The sequence below is a fragment of the Balaenoptera musculus genome, chromosome 9 (assembly GCF_009873245.2).
Source record: "Balaenoptera musculus isolate JJ_BM4_2016_0621 chromosome 9, mBalMus1.pri.v3, whole genome shotgun sequence".
Taxonomy (NCBI): Eukaryota; Metazoa; Chordata; class Mammalia; order Artiodactyla; family Balaenopteridae; genus Balaenoptera; species Balaenoptera musculus.
The window spans coordinates 86,746,671-86,769,588 of NC_045793.1; the positions used below are offsets into that span (position 1 = coordinate 86,746,671).

Sequence of the window (22,918 nt, forward strand, 5' to 3'; positions counted from 1 at the left end):
TATCTAGTAAAATGAGGACTTTGGACTAGGTGGTGTCTGGGTTGTATTTGACTCAAGTCGTCATTCATTCTTTCATTCATTCAGTAAATAGACTGAGATTAGGCACTATTTTATGTGCTGGGAACACAGTGGTGAATGTAGTTACATTCTCATGGAATTTACACTCTCTAAAATTCCTGATCTTAAGACAGTAATTCTCAAGGTGGTGAGGAATCATAGGTGGAACAAATTTTCAAAGTCACTTAGGGAATACTTTTTTGAAAGTATACCTATACGACATCCTAGATCCACAGCCTACTCCTCACAAAGTAAGCACTGTGGGGAGCCAGTGCTATTGATAAGCATTTGTGGAATCTTTCTTAAAGGCTTGGTAGAAAAAAGGTTGAGAATTAGTGCTCTAAGTGATACAGCAAATTGAAGAGATGCAAGTCATATTGCTCTATTTGTAAGGGAGACTCATTAAGAGAGCCAATTCTAAGCTGAAAGTAAGTTGGAAAGTGCACTTGAATTAACAGTCCCTGATTAATTTAAGTCCTATGAACACTTGTACCAATCACATAACAGAAATATTAGAATGCTTACCCATGTTATTATTGGCCATAATCTCTCGCGCTGAATTCACATGCAAAATCACTTGATTAAAAACACCACTATCCTTCTGGCAATTAATTTTAATATCCCAGGCTACAGCCAGTTTTCTGTTTTTAAATACAAACAAACAAGCAAACAAACATTAATGATGTCATAGCATTTGGGTGATGAAAAGCCTGCGCACATATTCTTCTTTCATGTTCTGAGAATCAACAAAAACTGAAATGTTGGAAAGTTTTTAAAAATGTATTCCCACTCCTCTCAAATCTAACAGTTATACCTAAAAAGTTTATGCTACAGTAAATATAAAATTACCATAGAAATGTGCATGACTTGAAAATTAGAAAAAAAGAAAACACTTCTAGTTTAATACTGTCAGTCATAGCATGTTTTATTTTGAACTTGCTGTTCAAACTTTCAAATACGACATGTGTGGCAAAGAAACAACAGTTAACACACAACATCTGCCACAATTCTATCTTCGAACTGCCTTTTCTATATTATGTGATATGTTACAATTTCTTTCAATTTCTTAAATTCATTGTATTCTTAAAGGCAGCAATGTCAATTTTTCTGCTTTGAAAACAGTTCCATTAATGTTCTGAAATTACTTAAAATGACAACTTTTTCCTTTCAGTATTCTACTGCTGCCCACATTAGTGACATAACTCAACATATTAATACGTTGTTGAGAGGTACACTGTACTCAATAAATCAACTCCCAACTCTAAGTTAAATGAACTTCAATCAAAACCAAGCATCTTCCTAAATCAGTTTACTCAGCTACTTTTCTCAAAAATATTTCCATTCTGAAATAAGTTTTTCTGTGAGATACAATAGTTTCATTTTTATTCCTAACAGAACTCATGCTGTACTTTTTTTTCTCAAAATATATTCGATATATTCTGTGCAAAATGTTAAGTTCTGTATAGGTATGTACCTTATTCTGAAAAAGTTTATAAAATATAATTCCTAGAAACAACCTCAACATTAGACAATAGAGGAAGAAGAAACATATCAGAGAAAGCCTCATTTTTCACAGGAGAAAATAAGTATGTTCTTAAAGCTCCAGTAATACATTCCTTGAAAAAACTCAGAATGCACTTTGGTCATTATTAAACATATTAGAACACAGGCAAATAAAACAAAATACTTTTGTTGTTTTCTACATAAAGAAAATATACTACACAATGGCTGAATTGAGGCTGATCAAAAGGAATGGTGAGAGCAAAGTGATATTACCATATGGCTCTGTTCTCTACACATTCCTGATCTTAAAATTATGATTTGGGGATTAGAACTGCACCAATCAAATAAATAATTTACAATTAATTATTTTAAATTCCCGAAAACATGGTAAAAAATGTGAGGATATTCAACATGATACACCTTGCACCAAGAAAATTCTAGACTGTCTCAAATAAATTCTTTGTTTTAGAAACTAGATACCCAGTTTTAAAAAAAAGTTTGCTAAAACATTTCATGTTTCACATAACTCCTAAAATTTCTTGATTGTACAAACATAACAACTTAAAATCAAGGCCCAATGTAAGATACCATCATATTCGCCCTATTTACCTAACATGCCAACAGGATAAGTTCTCATTTGGAAACTTGGCAAATCATTTAGGGGGGAGGGGGTTAACTTTCTAGGTTAAAAGCATCTAAAATAGCCCTTATATAATTGGGGGTTGAGGGGGCAGATGTACCAGACTAAGTTTAGAAGGTAAAATTTGCAAGCTATAGCTATTTTTCCTGAAAATTCAGATACAGTTTTACAACTAACAATCAGAAGAATATTTAACTGGTTCTTAACCTTATTCTTAAGTTGTTCATTTGAGTGTGGTATGAATAGCATATACTATAGTGTACCATAGGGAGAAAATTATTTTACTTGAGTAAACATAATGTACTTTAGTAATATCAATAGGCACTTCACTTGTGAGATGAGCATATACCTCACTCAAAAGGATACCATATCATGCCCTAGTACACTATAACATATCCCATATAAAGATACGCATTAAAAGTAACAATTTTAAAAAGTGCACATTTTGAGCATGCACAGTTGGAGCTGTGCAAACAGCCCAGTGTTTCAAATAAATACAATTATTACTAGTTAATTTTTATCAAAATATCTTACAGTATGGTAACCATTTACAATTATTGCTCTATTAAGAGTTTTATCATCAAAGAGCACTTGTTGACCTGTTGTGTAATACCATATATATTAATACTGAAGGGTGCTTAAACTGCAGCTTAATCAGTTTAGATCCTGGCATTGTTCCAAAATAATTCAAAAGAAACCCTGACTGGATCTTGATTTACTGAAGAAAATGCTTTATGTGTTTAGCTGAGTCCAATGCTAGGTTATACAGTTAGAGAAGTTTTCCTCAAGTAAGGCAAGTCACGGCATTGACGGAGAAACAGTGCTTAGCAATGGCTTCTCTTCTCACGATTTGTTATTTTGTCATTATTTATGAGCAATTACCAGGATCTCAAGTATGTGGATATCAGTTTTATCACCCTTTCAACAAGTAAGTACATCAAAGCTAAAAATAAAATATAAAGACTAAAATAAATGTAAAAAACAGTGAACAAGTGAAATAAATATAAGAATTGCACAGGACAGTCTGATGTAAACACTTCAATTTCCCAGCTGAGACTCCTGAAGCAAAGAGTCAGTGACTGCTTTCAGGCAGCTTAGTTGGTACTCTTATTCTGGAAAAGAGGCTACATCTTCTTTTCTCTGAATTGTCATGATTTAATCTTCCAAAGCTAGTAAAAAAATAATAGAAATAGTGACCATTAGAGCCAGTTTTGATATTGCAACTTATTAAATTATATCGCGTAATACTGCTTTTATCTAAATTTCATTCATAAACAAGTGTAGGTTCTATTATTTTAAATTCTTTTATCCTTTTATTTTCAAGAAGAATTCACCTTAAACAAATAAAAACGTGAAAATCAGATTTCTCTTGCTTTTTTTTTTTACTAGGAAGTGGCAATATACATATACTACTTGTTAATATGAATATACAACACCTTACTCACTAGCAGCTTTGCACATGTTGGAGGATGTATGCATTGCTATATAGATAAATAATATAACTTATGGCCAAAACCAGAAATAGGGCTCCTTTTTTTCTTTTTTATCACCTAAATTAGATTCAGATTATAGATGAGTAAAAATAAATACTTCCACTTATCGTATACAAGAGTCCCATTTGTAATGAATACTGTTCCAAATTAGGAGTTCCATCCGTATTATAAACCAAGAATATTTATCATTCTTTGAAATTAAATGTGAAATTATTTAATTAACACTTAATATTATACAATATAATCAAAATGACTCCCTTACTGTACATGTGAGATCTCAAGAGTGCTGGGGTAAAATAAATGTCACAAAAATGTAATAAGGCATTAAGAAATTTAAAAATACCTGCAGGCTCTTACCTTTAAATTAAATCCAAGTAAGTCACTGATAACACCAGAAACAGCTGACAGGATGACAACCTGGGTGATGTTATAAAGCAGTGGATTCATTGTAAGCCCATATAATCTAAAGGGACTGTCCAATTCCTAGCAAAAGAGGAAAAAACCATGAGCCCAGATTCATTAAGAATTATCAGTTAAATTAATTCAGGACAATATGCAAAGAGAATTTTTAGAAACACTGTTTCAAAAAAAAGTTACAAATTATGATAGTTTTAGAAAGAATAAACTTGGTTGAACTTGAAATAAGTAAATATACTTCTAGGTTTTCTTAGGAGAAAATGACTTTCATTTAAAAGAACTCTGTAACCTAAATTTGTAACTCCAATTTCTGTCCCAAATGAATGACTACTAAAGTATCAATCTAGTAGGTACAAGGTTAAAGAATATTTTTTATTATAAGAATAGAAACTGAAAGAGAACAATGTCTTTTTGCAGAAGATTTAGAAATTTAGTTAGCCAAATTTTCAGCCAATATTAATACATATAGTAAAAACTCCCCCTTGAAACAATTTTCAAATACATGGATTCATTAATTAAGTGACTGATTCAAACATTGAAAGTTCTATATGTGCCAGGCACTGTGCTAGACTCTGGGAAGTTAAGATTCAGTCCCCATGCTGAAGGACTTTGCAGTCTAATAGACATGCAAATAAATAATTCAACTACAAGAGTCCACAAAAGAGATATGCATAAAAGGCAGAGGGCCATAGAGGAAGGTGCTCCTGAAACTTAGTGCATGGGGGGAAAGCGGGTATTCCCTAAGACACACGAGAACATGGCACCTTTGAATTACTACAGGTTGTGCAAGGGAAGACGTACCTTACATACTACTTAGGTAAGGGTCATTCTTTGGGCAAACTGTGCCTAAAGACTGGCACTAAAGGAATTTAATTGGGGGAGTAGTATATCAGATGTGCGTATGAGAAATACGGATTAGAGAGCAGCGAGACCAGAAGGAGGAACACACTAAGAGCTCAGTGTACCGAAAGCTCAAGTGAGATACGATGAGGGTCTGACTTAGACCAGTACTGAGAGGGAAGAGGGGACGAATTGGAAGATTTTGAGAGGTTGAGTCAATGGGCCCGAGAATTTCTTGGCTGTGAAAAGTGAGAGAGAAGACGCAACCTATATATTAAGTCCCAGGTTCTGACTAGAAGACTGTTGTGCTTTGTATTTTAGTTATTCTTATATTTCTTTCTACTTTGCAATTGAAGCTACTCACAAGTGTCATCTTTATAGCCTCCTCCTGTCTAGCATAGTGCCTACACTGTCAAGATACTCAATATTTACTTATCAAAAAACCCACCCACCTCTTCTGAACTCTTTCAATGCCTTATACTGTGATGCGCAATCTATACCCACTTAATGCATTTTAAGACTGAAGAACTGCCTGAAGAATTAACCATAGCACTGAGACACAACTAATTTCATACCATCTATGAACACTTAAAAACAACTTTAAGAATTACATTCAATTTGTTACAGAAACTGAGATTTAAAAAAAATATTTTCCTTTTAAGAAGAAAAAGCATTACTAACATTGCAAAGCAGTGATAAAGATACTTTATTAAATTACCTCCGAAGAGTTATTATTATGAGATCAGATATACTGAAATTATATTCTTTTTGATTGTTACCAAAATGCTTTGAAAATTTAAATATTTATTGGTGATACCTATTTATTATAATGATTATGTATAACTACTTTTTAAACCAACTCAGGCAGAGCAAGCAGAAGACTGCTCTGAGAAATACAAAATGAAAAAAATTTGCAAATTAACATCAAATCTTCTTTTTTAAAATCTATTTTAAGTTCTAGGATGCAAAAATTTCCAAAGATGCCAACCTCTACAATATTCTAAACATTATTAAAAGTCTTAAAATTTCAAAAGTGAATAAAATTTCAAAATGCACTGATTTGGATTACTTTGATTAGTTTTTCAATGAGAAATAAAATGTATATTGCATGAATGTGCTCAAAAATAATTTGGAAAACAGTTTCGATAATCATGAAAACCAAACACCAAGTAGGATCTACAAACAAAAAACTAAGATATAATGTTAGAGCAGCATTTTCTACATCATGTCCATTTTCAATTTCGTTTTTACCTTTAGCAGTTTAGTAGCCAGTTTTAAAACATTATTCACTAGTGTCAGTTCCTCCTTTTTGTTAGGTTTCTTCTCCATTTTCAAGTAGAGGTTTATCTTTTATTGAAAAAGAATAAATAATTAAATATACTTAAAATTACAACAAATACTTTGTTTTTAAAAGGAATTTAGAGATATCTGCTAAAATAGTAGTAGCAGTTCTCTGGCTATTATTGAGATCATAGGTGATATTAATATTCTTCTTCATACTTAACCGTATATTCCAAATTTCCTACAGTGAACATATTATTTTATAATAAGAAAATAATAACTGTTATTTAAACTTTTCAAATGTAACTAAAAGCTGAAAGAAGGAAAACTGGATGTCATTATTTAAAATGCAAAACACCGGGCTTCCCTGGTGGCGCAGTGGTTGAGAGTCTGCCTGCCGATGCAGGGGACACGGGTTCGAGCCCTGGTCTGGGAGGATCCCACATGCTGCGGAGCAACTAGGCCCGTGAGCCACAATTGCTGAGCCTGCGCGTCTGGAGCCTGTGCTCCACGACAAGAGAGGCCGCGATGGTGAGGGGCCCGCGCACCGCGATGAAGAGTGGCCCCCGCTTGCCACAACTGGTGAAAGCCCTCGCACAGAAACGAAGACCCAACACAGCCATAAATAAATAAATAAATAAATAAATAATTTTAAAAAAATGCAAAACACCTTAGTCACAGAGTCAAATCAACCCTGAGAATAAATAATAACTGGAGTAAGTAAATCAATTGGTTTGTTTGCTACTTTCCCCTTTCCCTCTAATTGACTTGGTCTGACATGGTTACCAATTTTTAAAAATCAAACTATCCCTGACAAAATTACTCAATAAGTTCACTAGAAATAAGTTTGTTTAAATAATTCCTATGAAATGATAAGGAAAACGTTTAAACAAATTCATTCAAAATAATGTTAAGCATCAAAATTACTATCCTTTATACTTTCTATTGAATGAAAGTTTATGCTTATTCAAATATGGCTCTGCTACACTGCAAAGCAAACATACCCCACTAATGGTTTAAAATCCATCATTTCTACAAATGCTACTTCCTTCTTATCAAATGAATATGCGACATAAAAACAGTAGATTAGACTTGAAGTCTGCATCAAGGCAGAAACACTGAAGAAAGGCTTGTGCCCTATCAAATTTCAAGTTTTGCTCTATAACACAAATGGTCTTAATCTAATAACATAGGTTCCTGAAAATTTTAAAGTAAGTATGGGACTTCCCTGGTGGTGCAGTGGATAAGAATCCGCCTGCTAATGCTGGGGACATGGGTTCGATCCCTGATCCGGGAAGATCCTACATGCCGCGGAGCAACTAAGCCCGTGCACCACAACTACTGAGCCTGCGCTCTAGAGCCCGCGAGCCACAACCACTGAGCCCACGTGCCACAACTACTGAAGCTCCACGCGCCTAGAGCCTGTGTTCCGCAACAAGAGAAGCCACCGCAATGAGAAGCCTGCGCACCACAACAAAGAATAGCCCCCACTCACTGCAACTAGAAAAACCCCGCGCGCGGCAACAAAAACCCAACACAGACAAAAATAAATAAATAAATAATTTTTAAAAAAATTGAAGTAAATGTAAACATTTTAGTTTAATATGTAGACTATAGACATTAATTTATAACATAATAAACATGCATTCTCACCTGTTCAGTAAGTAATATTGAGGTATTGCTATATTTTTTACTTGTTTCTGATCCAAGGGTAACAAATCTTAGGAGAAAAAGTGTTAACGAGATGCACCAGATTACCAGTTCCCAATTGTAGTGACAATCAAGGAAGATCTCATGTACATGAAGCAACTAAAAGTGTATGAAAAAGGCAATATGAAGAGACAATATGATTCAAACAATTTCTTTAAAAAAAAATAACATTTTACTTCATACAGATAGATCATGGATATAGAATTACATTTTTAAAACATTCCACATTTATTAGGAAATATTTCAAGCACGTAAAAGGTATAATGTAATCAAAACCCATCTAGTTACTTTTGTCAAATCTTAATATTTTACAATATTCTTTCAGATTTTTGAAAAATAGAAGATTAAAGATTCAGTTGAAGCCCCTTTAAACTTTTCCTTTCATCATTCCCCTTCTTCCCCACCCTTCTGTAAGGGTAATGAATTTTGCATTTACCTTTTCCACGCAGTTTTTATAGTTTAGCTACATATTTATCCTTAAACTATGTTATTTTATATATATTTTAGAATTTATATTTTGTTTTCAAAGATTATCCATTTATCCATGATACATTAAGCTCAAATTCATTCATTCTAACTCTTACAAAGGTATTACAGTAAAAGAATCAACCACAGTGGATTGGCCTACTCTACCAATTAACATTTATTGTGTTGCCAAGTTCCTTATTACAAACAATGCTGCAATAAATATTCTCTCATGCATCTCGTCTCCTTGTGCACATATATAAGACTTTCTCGAGGAGTTAATATCTAGGATTAAAACTGCTGAGTCCTTGGATATTCACACATTCAACTTTAGTAGATATTACAAACTTGTCTCTGAAAACAGCTATGCCAATTTATACTCTCAGCAATGTATCAGTCTTCCCTTTGCCCTCATATTTGTCTACACTTGGTATTATTCAACTTGGTATTATTCAACTTCTTAACACCTGCAAATCTGATGAGTATAAATTGTTCTCTTACTGTTTTAATTTTACTTTTCCTGATTACTTAGGGAGAATGAATATGTTTCATGTGCTTATTAGTTATTGGGCTTCCTCTTCTGTAAGTTATCTTTTTATATTCTGTATCTGATTTTTTTCTATTACGTTGTCTGGTATTTTTTTTTATTGATTTGTAGACGTTATATATTCTGAATAACAAAGCTATTTAAAATCATGTATTTTGCCATATCTCTTCCCGACTCTCTTTGTTGTTTATGTGCCTTTGTAGTACTTACAATTTTTAGGGAAGGGCACGACAGAAGAAGAATATATGAGAGACTGCAGGTATCAGGCAAAGTCTAAAATATTTACTGTCTGGCCCTTTACAGAGGAAGTTTGCTGATCTCTGGCTTATAGGAAACAAAAATTGGATTCTTTTATGTTGATGTTATATCCATTTTTGTTGATCTTGAACTTCTAAAAAATGTATATTTTTAATAGTTTGTCCGTAAAGTTACTTGAATATTCTACAAAATCATATAGTCTACAATGCTTTCTTTTCCAATCTTTATACAATTTCTTTCTTTTTCCTATCTTCATTGGTTAGTACCCTCCATTAAAATGCTGTCTAGAAGTTATAGAGAGGGTACCCGTCTCACTCCTGATTTTAAAGTAAATATCTCGAAGATAATAAATATCATATGTATAATGTTTGCTCCAGTTTTTGAAAGATATAGTTTTATCAAACTAAGAACAGTACTTTCCAGTCATTGTATGAATCCCCACTGAAATTTACCAATTTGTTTTCGTATATATGTAAGATGATTTCTCCTTCTTTAATCAATTAAGGAGGTCCAAACTAGATAAATGGCTTTTCTAAAGGTGAAAATCTTTGCATCCCAGGGATGGACTGTCTTGGTCATGGCATATTTATTGTTATTAAATTGCTGGCTTCATGTTTCTAGTATCTTTGCATCTAAGTTAGGTCACTGTTCCTCTTTCATACTATCTGTCTGGTATTGGTAACAAGGTTTACTAAGTACATAAATGAGTTGGGGGAATATTCCTTCTTTTTTCTACTCTCTAGATCTTCTGTGTAGGATTAGGATTACTTGTTTATTTGAACATTTGGCAAAATTCATCTGTAAAAACCACAGGGGTCCTAGATGATTTTGTTGCTAGCAGATTTTCAAACTACTGAATCAATACTGCTTTATGGTTATAGGTTTTCTCAGCTTTTCAGTTACTTTTTGAGTCAGTTTTAATTAATAAATTATGCATTTCTACAAAATAGTCCACTTAAGCTTTTAACTTCAATGACAAAAGTAATTTATACTAGTATTCTTTTTTTTTTTAATTTATTTATTTATTTATTTATTTATTTATTTTTGGCTGTGTTGGGTCTTCGTTTCTGTGCGAGGGCTTTCTCTAGTTGTGGCAAGTGGGGGCCACTCTTCATCGTGGTGCGCGGGCCTCTCACTATCGCGGCCTCTCTTGTTGCGGAGCACAGGCTCCAGGCGCTCAGGCTCAGTAGTTGTGGCTCACGGGCCCAGTTGCTCCGTGGCATGTGGGATCTTCCCAGACCAGGGCTCGAACCCGTGTCCCCTGTATTGGCAGGCGGATTCTCAACCACTGCGCCACCAGGGAAGCCCTATACTAGTATTCTTAAAAAAAAATTCTCAACTGTTTCAGTTTAATACTGTGATTTTTCTTTTTAAAAATGTGTTATTTGTAAGTATGTTTTGAAATTTTCAAACGTATGGTTTTCTTGTTGCTGTCGTTGTTTTCTACTTTAACTGCATACAGCTAGTGGTCTGTATGGTATCAGCTGAGAATCACTTTGTCGCCTAGTACATGAAAAAGTTTTACAAACTATTCTGTGCCTGAAAAGAATATGTATTGTCCAATTACAGAACAAAATTTTTAACCATCTTGTTTAGATACATGTCTCCATTGTATTTTTGTCTGCTTAATCTATCAATTATGAAAGAAATGCATTAAATCTTCCCAATGTGGTATTCTGTTAATTTCTCCCTACAGTGCTATTGATTTTGACTGTATATAGGTATGTTTGAAGTTATGTGATCACATGCATACAAATTTGGAATTATTAGATCTTCCTGATGAATAATTCTCTAAATTTTTGTCAGGTTTCTCTTTATTCCCAATAACGCTTCTTAGATTACAGTCTCCTTCATCTGATATTAATGTAAGTTCACCAGCTTTCTCTTGGCTAGTATTTATCTGCAATATATTTTTCTATCTTTTTACATTCAAAACTTTTCAATGTTATTACGTTTCATGTGTCTTTTGTTGATAGCAATCGATAGATTTTATGTTCATTAGAGACAGAACTACTACAGCATGTACCTCAGGAACATGGAAATTAAACCTTGAAGAAAAGACTGAAATGCAATAAGCAATTGTGAGTAAAGAAATCAGTCTTTTTCCTTTTGGTTGCTTTTAGATTTTTCTCTCTGTTTTGGTGTTCTGCAGCTTCTCTATAACGTGTCTAAGTGTCGATTTATTTTATTGTGGCTTCTTGTTCTTGTTGTGCCTCCTAAACCTGAAAATTAATGTCTTCCACCAATTCAGAAAAACTCTTAGCCATTACCTCTCCAAATATTGCTCTCCCTCTACTTTCCATCCGAAATTCCTATTAGATATATGTTGGATCTCCCAACTGTCTCAATCTCCTTTTCATATTTCCATCTCTTCATCTCTGTCCTATATTCTGGGTAATTTCTTCCATCTCCCAGTTCACTAATTATCTTTAGCTGTCTTAAATCTGCTATTTATTCTCTTTGTTGTGTTTTAATAATAATGTCAGTGACTGTATTTTTTTACCTCTATGAAGCAATGCTTGGTTCTTTTCCAAATCTGTTTTTTCTTAGTGTTATCTACATCGTCAATCATTTTAAACAACCTTATAGTTTATCTGACCAGATCTGAAGTAGCTGGAGATGTACTCCTGCTGTGTGTTAATCTGTTGACTCACTCATGTTGGATTGTTTTTTCATGTGTTCTGAAACCTGAAGGGGCTTTATCTGTGGAAATCCTGTGAGGCCTAGGGTTGATGTCACATCTCCAAGAACAGTCTTGGTTTTGCTTCTTCCAGGTACCCAGGAGTCTAGGATTACTTTTTATATTAACTTCTTGACACAGGGGTTACAGGACAAGATCTGTAATGTACATTTGAACCCTGAACCTGTGTGAAAGGCAGACCTACAGTTATATATTCTTAGGAGAGACTTTCCCTGCCTCCTTGCCAAAATCCAGGCAGAATCAGACAAGCTTCCTTATTGTCTTTCTGTGCTGTTGGGCACACTGTTTTTCTTATTCCACCTTTTCACTCAGACTATAGCCCTTTGAGGATTCTGGCCTTATAGTGTATGTATAAGGAGGTATGGCAGGTCAAGGCCTCATCTTCTTGTCCTCAGATGGGCAAAAAATCTCAAGTCTCTCAGATACTAACACTGGCAATGTACCTCACCATAACATTAACACATATAATTAATTGCTGTTTTTCAGTTTTAGCTTCATTTTTGGCCCCTTACTGTCTTATAAACTCAGACATATATGTAATATGTATATAAAAAAGCTCACTTATGTATATTAAAAGGCTGTGTTTTTTCCCAGAATTGTATGATGTTCTAAAGCAGAAGAATTTTCAGGTAATCTAGTATGTCTTATTACTTGAAATGGAAGTTTAAATTTCATAGCATAGAATATATCCTGAGATATTTTTGTGCTTCCTGACTAATCTTGGTCAATGAGAATTCTTTTTCAGAGCATGAGGCAGTCAACTCACAGTGACAATTCAGATACAAAATAACAGAATTAATATTAAATGTGAAGAAAGCAGAGATTCATGGAAAATAGTCTGAAAATTTTCTTAACTCTAACTCATAAGTTTGTTTTGGGAAATAAAGATAACCAGGTGAATTATAGACAAAAACTAATTATTATATGTTCAATCAATAGACACCTGCAAATAAGCTAACCGCTGTTCATGACATAGATGAGTAACATGCATTTATTTATTCTACAGAAAAAAACCTGTAAAAAGTCAATGTCAAATTACTTATTACTTTGATTGTTTATTATTAGAAAGCTGAATATTTATAGATCTGATTATCTAATTTCTACAGAACAAGTTAACTCACCTGGGCACAACAGATAAATACCACTGAGATAGTTAACAAGAAAGCAGATGAAACTATGACATCAACTGATCGCTGAGGACCTCGACGCTGGGGAAAAAAGGGAAAACACTTTTAAATATATTTACTAATTAGCAGCTAATTCCATGCTTTCAATTTAGGTATTGATCCATCACTGCACATTGATCATAGCTTACAGCACTGAAAATATACCTAATTTGTGAGATGAATTTTAATTATAAAGTGTTACTATTTCCTGAGGGTTTGCAACACAGTGAAAATGGTGAATATACAGCCTAGAATTCTTAGGTTAACTTCCAAACATTCCATTTTGTCAAACACGAATCATTTATTCAACATGTGTTTTTGAGCATCTGCTCAGAATGAGGCACAGTGCTAGGAGCTGGGAACACAGCAGAGGACAAAACAGACATGGACTCTATCATCACAGGAACTTGTTGGGAGTCAGACATCAAGCTCATAGTCACAGATGTATATGTAAGTTGTGAGGAGTGCTACGAAGGAAAGGTATAGAATGCTTTGAGAAAATTGGTAGGGAGTTTGGTGTAATTATCACTTCCTTAGGGAGATCTTCCCAGACCCATACTCCTAACTCCCAAAAAGATTATGTAGGCCTGGGAAGAGCTCTCCAAGGAAGTGATATTTACACCAAACTAAGGTGCAGGAGCATGATGGCATATGGCAGTGTTGTTGTTAGAAGGAAGAGCATGTGCAAGAGTATAAAACAGAAAAGATCATAGTGCATTCAAAGAATTGAGGCAGTGTAGTATGGCTGGAATGCAGGGAAGAAAGTGTTTCAAAACGAGACAAGAGGGACAGGCTATCCGCAGGAGCTAGGTCATCAAGGGCATTATAAGCCCTGCTAAGATCTTGTTCTTCATCCTAAGATCAACGGAGAACCTTCAGAAAGATTTAAGAATATGTTCAAATATACATTTTTAAGACATCTCTGGTAGCAAACTGAAGAAAATATTAGAAGGAGAAAAAGGAATGCTGTGAGGCCAGTTAAAATGCAGCTGCAGTAGTCCAATGCAGAAGATTGATGGGTGGCTGCAATAATGGTGGTGGAATGGGAAAAAAAAAAAAGAGAGAGTAAATGGATTCAAGATACATTTTGGAGCAGAAAGGGTGGGAATGGTGATAACTGAATGTTTGGAAATCCAAGAGAGGACGTCAGTACTGAGGATAATTCCTAGGTCTGGAGTTACGTATTTCCCTCACTGAAGTGTAAGCTCCTAAGGGTAGGGATTTTCATCTCGTCACAGTGAATGGACATGGTTAACATTAAATAAATGTTTATTGAATAAATAATCAATGCATAAAAGAATGCAATACCTACTTAGGGGTTGATAATGAGGGGAAATTTTAGGTGGCTTCTCACTAAGACAGGGAACAAGATCATATCTATCCTTCCAGAAGTGTCACAGTGAGGAAAAAATATCTACACCAATCTGTAGCATCTCCCAGTGGAGACTAACTTAGCTGAATTTAACAAGGTTAATAAATAAACAGAATAATGAATTTTTGAATAGAAAGTGTAGACAGTGCAAATTTTTTCTACTTCTTTCCTTGTTAGTTCAAAGTAAAAAGCAGGAAGAACCTAAGTATGTCAGAGGATAGTTGGCCTTTAGGTCAATTTTATTAAGACATGATTTACTCCATACATAATGAAATTCACTGCTAATGCAACAAATAATCCTCAGAAGAGAAGCGTTTTCCTAAAACTAATTCAGATGTTTTCCCATTTCCCTCCTGAGTTTTATATCTTAATTCCATAATTAGGAAAGTTATTTAAAAAGATTAAGGAAAAAAGAATGGCATGAAAAGGATGGCCTTAGAATTGCAAGCTAAAATTTCCAAATAGTAATAGGCCACTTCAGCAACTCACTGACAGATTTTTTTTTTTATTCTTTTTTTAAGCAGTGGGCTCCCTCTGCTGGCTTGTGATAATCATTCTAGGTAGAAACAAAATCTTTAATCTAGCTTTTGAATGAGTAGAAGTTGGTAAGATTTATGAACAAAGAATAAATTTAGGACAATCTGATCTTGAACCATCTACCTAAAAATAATTGCATTTAAGCCTTTCAGACTTCAGATGGTTTTACTGTAAAGAACTACCAGTTTAACATTTATTTTGAATTTCTGTATATGGATCAAAATGAACACTAAGTGTGGCCATATAGCACCGTACGAGTACAAATCTGACTATAAATCTAGACATACATACATAATGACAAAGAAACTGGAACTATGAGAGGGAGCCGCACGTTAAGAGTACTGTATCACTACCATTCTACCTTAAGATAGGACCGGAGAGAGAGCCACATTTTTATATTCTGTACTTTCTTCAATCGGAAATGGGGAACCTCAGATTTTCGAGCCCTCCTTGCCGATGTTAAATGTCCAAAGAGTTTTGCAAAAAGTAATCGCTAAAAAAGATTAAAATAAAAATTAATTTTCAAGTAGATTACCATATAAAAACAAAAATCAACAAAATAAGGATTATTAAGATTTTATTTGGTTACATATTACAAAAACAAAATAGGAAAATAATTAGCAGCTCAAAATGATTTAATGAAATTCTAAAATACTTCAGGAATACCTTGAATATTATGAAAAGGATGAAATATTCTCTATTCAGAAGTCTATATTATACCCACCTGTTTATAAGTTCTTTCTGCTACAACAGAGCAAAAAAAGAAAATCCACACAAGAGACACACGAACCACAAAACTTTTATAACCATAGAAAGAACTATGACATCTTCATTAGAACCAAATGCAATCACATAAAGTCTGAAGCAGAATGTGCTTGTGAGTTGATCTAGAGTCTGTAGCTTGGGAGAGTCGGAAAACAAATGGAGTTAAACCCAGGATTAGAGAGATTGCGTTTCCAAAAATCTGGTATCCTATTCCTGGTATATGGCTGTTTACCTTTATAGAGAGAGAGGAAAAAAGAAAAAAAAAAAAACTTACATAAATTTTATCTACAGTAAAATAGATTCCTAATGAAGCATTATTTTATTTATAGCAATATGAAATAATTTTGTTAAAATATATTAGTTTTAATACATGAATAATGAAATTTAAATTTACTCAAAGTTTGTAAGTCATTATTTTTTCAGTTTTTAAAAACACTTCATTATCAGATCTCTAATTCACTAAGTAGATGCAAAAGGATTTACTAACCCAGTCTTACCGGGATCTTGAAAGAAATTCTATTTATCTCATTGAAAAGTTAGAAATACTTACAAATACTGCAATATTGAAAAGAATGAGGAGATCTCATATACACTTAAATTCAGCTACAGAAAAAATCTAGAATTATACTTACTCAATAAATTTATAATTTGTGTTTTTCTTCAAAGAGTTCAATATACAAATGGAGATCTCCTTAAACTCTAAAACCATTTTCTTTTATATATATACACATATATATATATTTTTCTGAAACCATTTCAGAAGAAAGACTATGCTAGAGGGGTAAAAATTAAATAAGGGGGGGGGGAAGGGCGGGGGAATTATTAAAAAAGGAAGTTGGAAATTAAATAATGGGAAAATATAAAATTGGTAGGACTGGGAGGGATCTGAAATATCATCTAGCTACCTTTTTATCATGATATTACAGAGTATGTAAAAATTCCCAGATAGTTAAGGTACAGAATATCAACTAGATCCAAGTCTTTAGGGACTCCTTGTCAATAGCTTTTCATAGCTCACACTGAGATATGTAACAGGACATGAAGTAGATCAATTTCTGAAACCAGTTATTTTAATTCCTGTCCCACATAACGTGTGCACAAAAGTTCTAGTTAACAATACACAAGAAATTTAAAATTGCAACTTAAATCTTGCTTAGTTGTCCAGAGGAATCAGGTAAAATTTAAAAAGTAGTAATGATCTAATAAGAGAAATAATAATAGAAACTGAAATTAAAATCCATAGTATTTGTACTCTACATCTTCAAATAACTCAAGATTTTTACTAGTTGCATTACTTCTATATATTTAAGTAGGCAAGCATCAATACAAATTTTCCAGTTTGATTTTTTTTTTTTAGTGTTTTGGGTAGCAATAAATAAATGAACCATGATAAATGATACAGAAAAATAAGTTTTCATCAACACTTGTATATATCTAGCAGCTCCTAAATTTGACCCATTGAAAGCAAAAATAATAACATAAAAGTAGAAAATTTTAGACTGTATCATCTCTTCTTAATCAGAATATGAAATACATTAAAAGATGAGTGATTTGGCAACAAATCACTGTTTAAATCACTGTTTAAATACAAATTAACTTTTTCAGGTTGAAGAAATGAGGTGAGTAGGTTATATAATATTTCAGTCATCATTTAGTATATTAATAATCACTGTCTAAACAAATAAAATTTAAAAACTCACTCTGTTCATTATCATTCCACTGATTTCAAGTACAGACATGTCTGCTTTCTTGCAGTCATTGCCTTCCCATACGATAGCGCTTATTTTTTCTAATCCCGGGTGGGAACTATGGAGCCAGGGCAAATGACTCTATAAAAAAAAAAAGAAATTGGTGAATATATTAACTGCATTTCATAAATAAGATATATATGTGTGTATATATCTGTATACACACCCAATTTTATCTACACTAATAGAAACTGGTGAATGCATTTACATTTTATTTATAGAACAAATACATGTATCTGTACAAAGCTATATCGTGTACAATTTCAATGACACTAAAATTCTATCTTAAAATCAGTTAGTATATACACTGAACAGATGGCATAAGAAATTACGTTTATAAAAATGCATAAGTTTAGAACTTTCTGTAACATCTACTAGGCAACCTACTGTTCAAAAATACTCTAAAATTTGTCAGCAAAAGCACCTAGCTGTCAATCTGTCTACATAATTCTTAATATACAAGTGTTCAAAGACAAATGCACATTAAATTCATATTATTAACTGTTCATACTGACTGTCCAACTTATGATCACTCAATACGAAAGAATATGATAGCTGAGATATGAACCTCTTTGAAGGACTAAACAGTGATACAATCTCATTCAGAAAGAGATATAAACTTAACCTTAATATTTGATTTAGTTACTTTTCTGATATTTTAATCTAGCAATTCTCCAAAGGATCAATTAACTTTTTCCCCCTTGGAGCAAATATTGTGAACTGAAGCACCTAGAGATAGAAGGACTCTCCCAACTAGAATAACGTATCTCTCGAAGTTTCAAGGAATACAAAAAGGTAAAAAGAAAAAGTGAAAGCTTTAATACAAAAAAAATCGATACTTAAAGTTGGGGGTTTTTGTTTGTTTGTTTCAGATCTATAATTAAAAGAAAAAACTTCAAAATAGGATAGTTGGGGGTTTAAAGATGGCAACAAATTAATAAAACACTAACATTTACATTATCAGATATTGATAGAATAACACTAAAAGATTAGCCCCAGAATGGGATAAATTTGTTTTATTACATTACATTATTTCTAAGTTATTTTTATAACATATTTCATTGAAATAACTTCTAACAATGAACAGAAGAATCTACTTCAGAATATTCTTTGAGGACAAAAACGTGATTGAAATATGGTAAAGATATGCTTCTGTAAACTTAAGGAATATATTTTCCTCTGGGGGAAGTAAAGTTGCATTGATTCATTTCAGTTAAAGGTATAAAATAATAATACAATAATATGTAATAAAATAGACATGGCAAATTATTATTTTGACCTCATACATTAATTTTCTTTATGAACAATTATATAGGCAAACCATAATGCCAGTAGTTATGCTACTGGCAAAGCTCTTTTACATTTAGTTATTTGGCTATCAAGAGGTTTTCTCTAAAAATTTATCTGTTCCAAAGATATAGTATTTTAATATACATTAACCTTCACAGTATATATTTCACTACTGGAGAGCCTTAAGAGCTATGAGATACTAGTTATTAACTATCCACTTATTTCCTCAAATTATGTTTTATAATTTTTCCCCAAACAAAATACTCTAGTTTGGGATAAAAATAATTTGCACCAAAATATGTATCAAAATTTCCCTGGAACTTTAATAACTATGAAACATAATGGAACTAAAAAGCTAAGAACAAATATGAAAAGCTGAATGGAAAGAGTGTTAAGTCACAGAGGTAACAGATTAAAACACCGATATACAGGCTTTTTTTTTTTAAAGTCTCAGTCTGTAACAGTGAATTACATGAAACAAGACATACAATACCAAGAATGTACATCTAGAGACAGAAATAGGAAATCAAAAAGTTCTTCACTCTGCTTCCAAAAGTACTCATTTTGCCCCGGTACCTTCTAACTAGCATTTGATAGCATTTTCCTATTTCCAGAAAGGCAAAAGGCAAGAGAGTAGAGAGCAACTAGAAACTGGAGAATTTTAAAAGAATTCATTAAAAGATACAGGGGCGTGTGTGTGTGAAATGTACTCAAAAATAGGGGATATGGGGATAGGTGTATAACTATAGCTGATTCACTTTGTTATAAAGCAGAAACTAACACACCATTGTAAAGCAATTATACTCCAATAAAGATGTTAAAAAATTTTTAAAAATATTGTACAAATATGTACTGCCTTCAGTACATGAGACTTTTTTTAAAAGTTTCAAAGAAAACATCAGAGCAAATCATTCCATTTCATAATTTTATCACATAGATTCTTCTTAGTTATGTTTTTCAAACTAAAATTTGGAACTCTTTCAATGGTTGCTCTTTATCCTCATCAAAATCTCAACTGCTTTGCTCCCTGTTCATTCACAACTGCCTGGAAACCTTAACACTTTAAATGGCAGCATGTTTTATTTCAGATAAATTCACCATGACAATTGTTTTCCTGAAGTTTCCACCTGTGGGAACTGTAGCCATTAAAATACGGCTTTACCCACTGAAGAATTAATTTCACTTGAATGTGGCTTTATATTTTATTATATATTCAGCCGTGACTACAGGAGAAAAATTTTCTCTTTTAGATATGTTTCAGTAACTATTTACCAAGAAAATAAAACAAAACTACAAATTTGGTGACATACTGACTAGAACACACTGATTCAAATACTCAGTGCTTCTTCATATGAGGAGGAATTTTTCAGTCTTCATGCTAGGCAGAAAAGGGTCCTCCAAACCTAATACAGACCTTAGTCAAACAAGAAAAAAAGCAGGCAGCTTTTCATTAAAGGGAGCTAATTTCAGCTAAAACTGAAAACATGAGCTTATTTTTTAGGAGCCTGAGAATACAAAATGTGTGTATAATCAAGTATATAATCCAAAAGCAAAACCAAAGTAAACCTAGAATACTATAATTAATATGCAGAGTAGAACATTAAAAAATGTTTATTTTACCAAAAAAAGAAGCAGAGTAGTGTGACAGATTTAGGACCAATTTATTCTGTAGAGCATTCATTAAAACAAATTTTTTAATCATTTAAGAAAGCCCTAATTGGCATGTTTTGAAAATTTTTGTTTCATTCATTCACTCAACTAATATTAAACACCTACTATGTACCAGGCACTGTGTGATACAACAATGAGCAAAACAACACACGGTCCCTGCCTCTGTGCCACTTTTGGGATTGCTGGGAAAATAGCTCACAGGCATTTTCCTAAACCTCAATTCCAGTTATTATTCTCTGTGACTTAGATGAATACACAGATGACTCATCCAACACCCTTTTCTCATGCACTGTTCATTTTTTTTTTCACTTCTTAAATTCCAGGGAGCTTCGGCTATACCCATGGCCACGCCCTGGACCCTGTCACCACACAGAATTGCTCTACATCTGAAATGAGTCTCCAGCCACAACCTCTCATCTTACCAGGTCTCTCAAACCTTCAATTCAAAGCACACTCTTCCCTGAACATACCTATTCTTCAACCTATCAGTCCCTTCTTGGTTTCATTTCCTTCTCAATCTAACATGTCTAGATTTTTACCATATCCATTATTTCAACCAGCATATCATCCCCTCTCCTGTCCCTTGAATAGAAACTATTTAGCACCTACACTGTATGACTTTGGGTGCATTATTTAATTCTGAGCCTCCATTTTCTCATCTACAAAACAAAAAATAACCTACATTGTTATAGGTCATGTGGATTGTATGAGACAATGCATCTAGATTACTTTGCACAGTGGAAGATATATAATAAATGCTTATTAAATGTTTGCTACTATTGTAATTATTACAACTATATTCCAGAGAATAGCATACAACTATGTAGAACGGGCAACTACAAATTCATAGTTTCAGATTGCAATTGGACCCTCAACCACGTGGCAGTGTGACTCTTTTTAATGTGTTACTTGGCTTGAACACAAGCAAACACAAACTCTCTCCCCACCATCTCCGTTTCCCACAAATGAAAATGTCAAGCCTTCACCACCATCCACAAGCCCCTTATCCTATCATCTCACTTCTTTACTGTTAATAGACCACCTGGCCTCCTGCACTTCAAAGAACAGAGATCATCAGGCAGTAACTCCCTCGTGGTCTTACCTGCTTCGTGCACTCTTCCTCCTCCTATTTCAGCAGAGGACGGGTTCCTCGTCCTGCAGGAGGCTAAGCTTCCTAATCATGCCTCCCCTCCAGAACCCTAATCATTCAACAACTTCTCCTGTACCTCTTCGATTCTTCCCTACTGTTTTTTCTCCTATGCACATAAGTGCTCAAGTATCTCACATCTTCACATTTAGGAGGTGGGGACCAAAACATTCCTTCAGTTTCTCCAACCTGTCAGGGCCATGCTTCTTAAACCTCATTCCTCACTTTCACCCCTCAACCCTCTGTAGCAAAGCTTCTTTCCCCTAACAGTTTTCCTGAAGCTGAAGCCAAAATGAATGGATATATTTTTAAGAGAAACATTTCAATCGGATCGAGAATAATAATACTTGGCTTTATCATATATTTATTTTACCCCCATTTGCTCCAGGTATTTTAATTTACAAAAATTACAGGTAAAATTGAAACTTACTTTGTACCCTTCCCTGCTCTCATTCCCTTTTTAATTCCCCAGATCTATTATCCTAAATTTGGTGTTCATTATTCCCTTGCATGTTTTTATATGCTTACTGCATATGCTTTTATTCATAAACAATATATAACCTTGCATGTTTTAAAACTTCATTATAAATGGTATATTGTACGTATAATTCTGCAACTTGCTTTTTTTATTCAAAGTTATATTCACAAGATTTATTCTTTTTGCTATATGTAACTGAGTTCATTCAATTTCACTGCTGTATATAGTTTTATCATATGCCATGATTTATTAATTCTACTATTGTTGGCTATTGCATTATTTTCCATCTTTCACTATCACATACAATGCAATGAACATTTTTTAATATGTCTCCTTGTGCCCATCTTCTAAAGTATCCTTGGAGTGAGAAGAAAGAGTCTTATAGTATGTAGACCTTCAATTTTATTATAAAGTAACAAAGTGTTCTCCAAAGTAGTTGTGCAGATTTACATTAACATCAGCTTTGAATAAGAGCATTAGAAAATTCTTTTCTTAAAAGAGCAAAAAACAAACCAGTATTTTTTGCAAGGAATGGAAATTCCAGCTAGCTCAAATAAAGGTAGTGATTGGATGATGGTGTTTCTCATCAGAAACATTTTGTGGCATCCAAGGGAAATTTTACTCTTAACTAGGACTTAGGACAGAGGAATCAGCAGCCCTGGGGACCCTCTGTGCCTTGTAGACTTTCAGTCAATTATTCTGCCATTAATGTGCCTCAGCTGAACCCCATGTGTCTGTTTCTCTTCTATTGAACTTTAGTTACATGTAACTTTAGTTACATGTACAGACACACATGTGTTACAATCTCATTACACATACTCTCTCACAACCC

General features: G+C 33.4%; 1 protein-coding gene across 1 annotated transcript in view; it reads right to left on the bottom strand.

Moving 5' to 3' along the window:
• Positions 1-22,918, bottom strand: part of PHTF2 (putative homeodomain transcription factor 2) — a 154,281-nt gene that overhangs the window by 26,588 nt on the left and 104,775 nt on the right. Inside the window, 10 exon segments of the mRNA XM_036863228.1 lie at positions 583-3,369; positions 4,051-4,176; positions 6,202-6,297; positions 7,885-8,040; positions 13,034-13,120; positions 15,349-15,480; positions 15,712-15,786; positions 15,789-15,884; positions 15,886-15,984; positions 17,453-17,581. Of these exon segments, the coding sequence (XP_036719123.1) occupies positions 3,349-3,369; positions 4,051-4,176; positions 6,202-6,297; positions 7,885-8,040; positions 13,034-13,120; positions 15,349-15,480; positions 15,712-15,786; positions 15,789-15,884; positions 15,886-15,984; positions 17,453-17,581 (1,017 nt within the window). The 3' untranslated portion in view covers positions 583-3,348.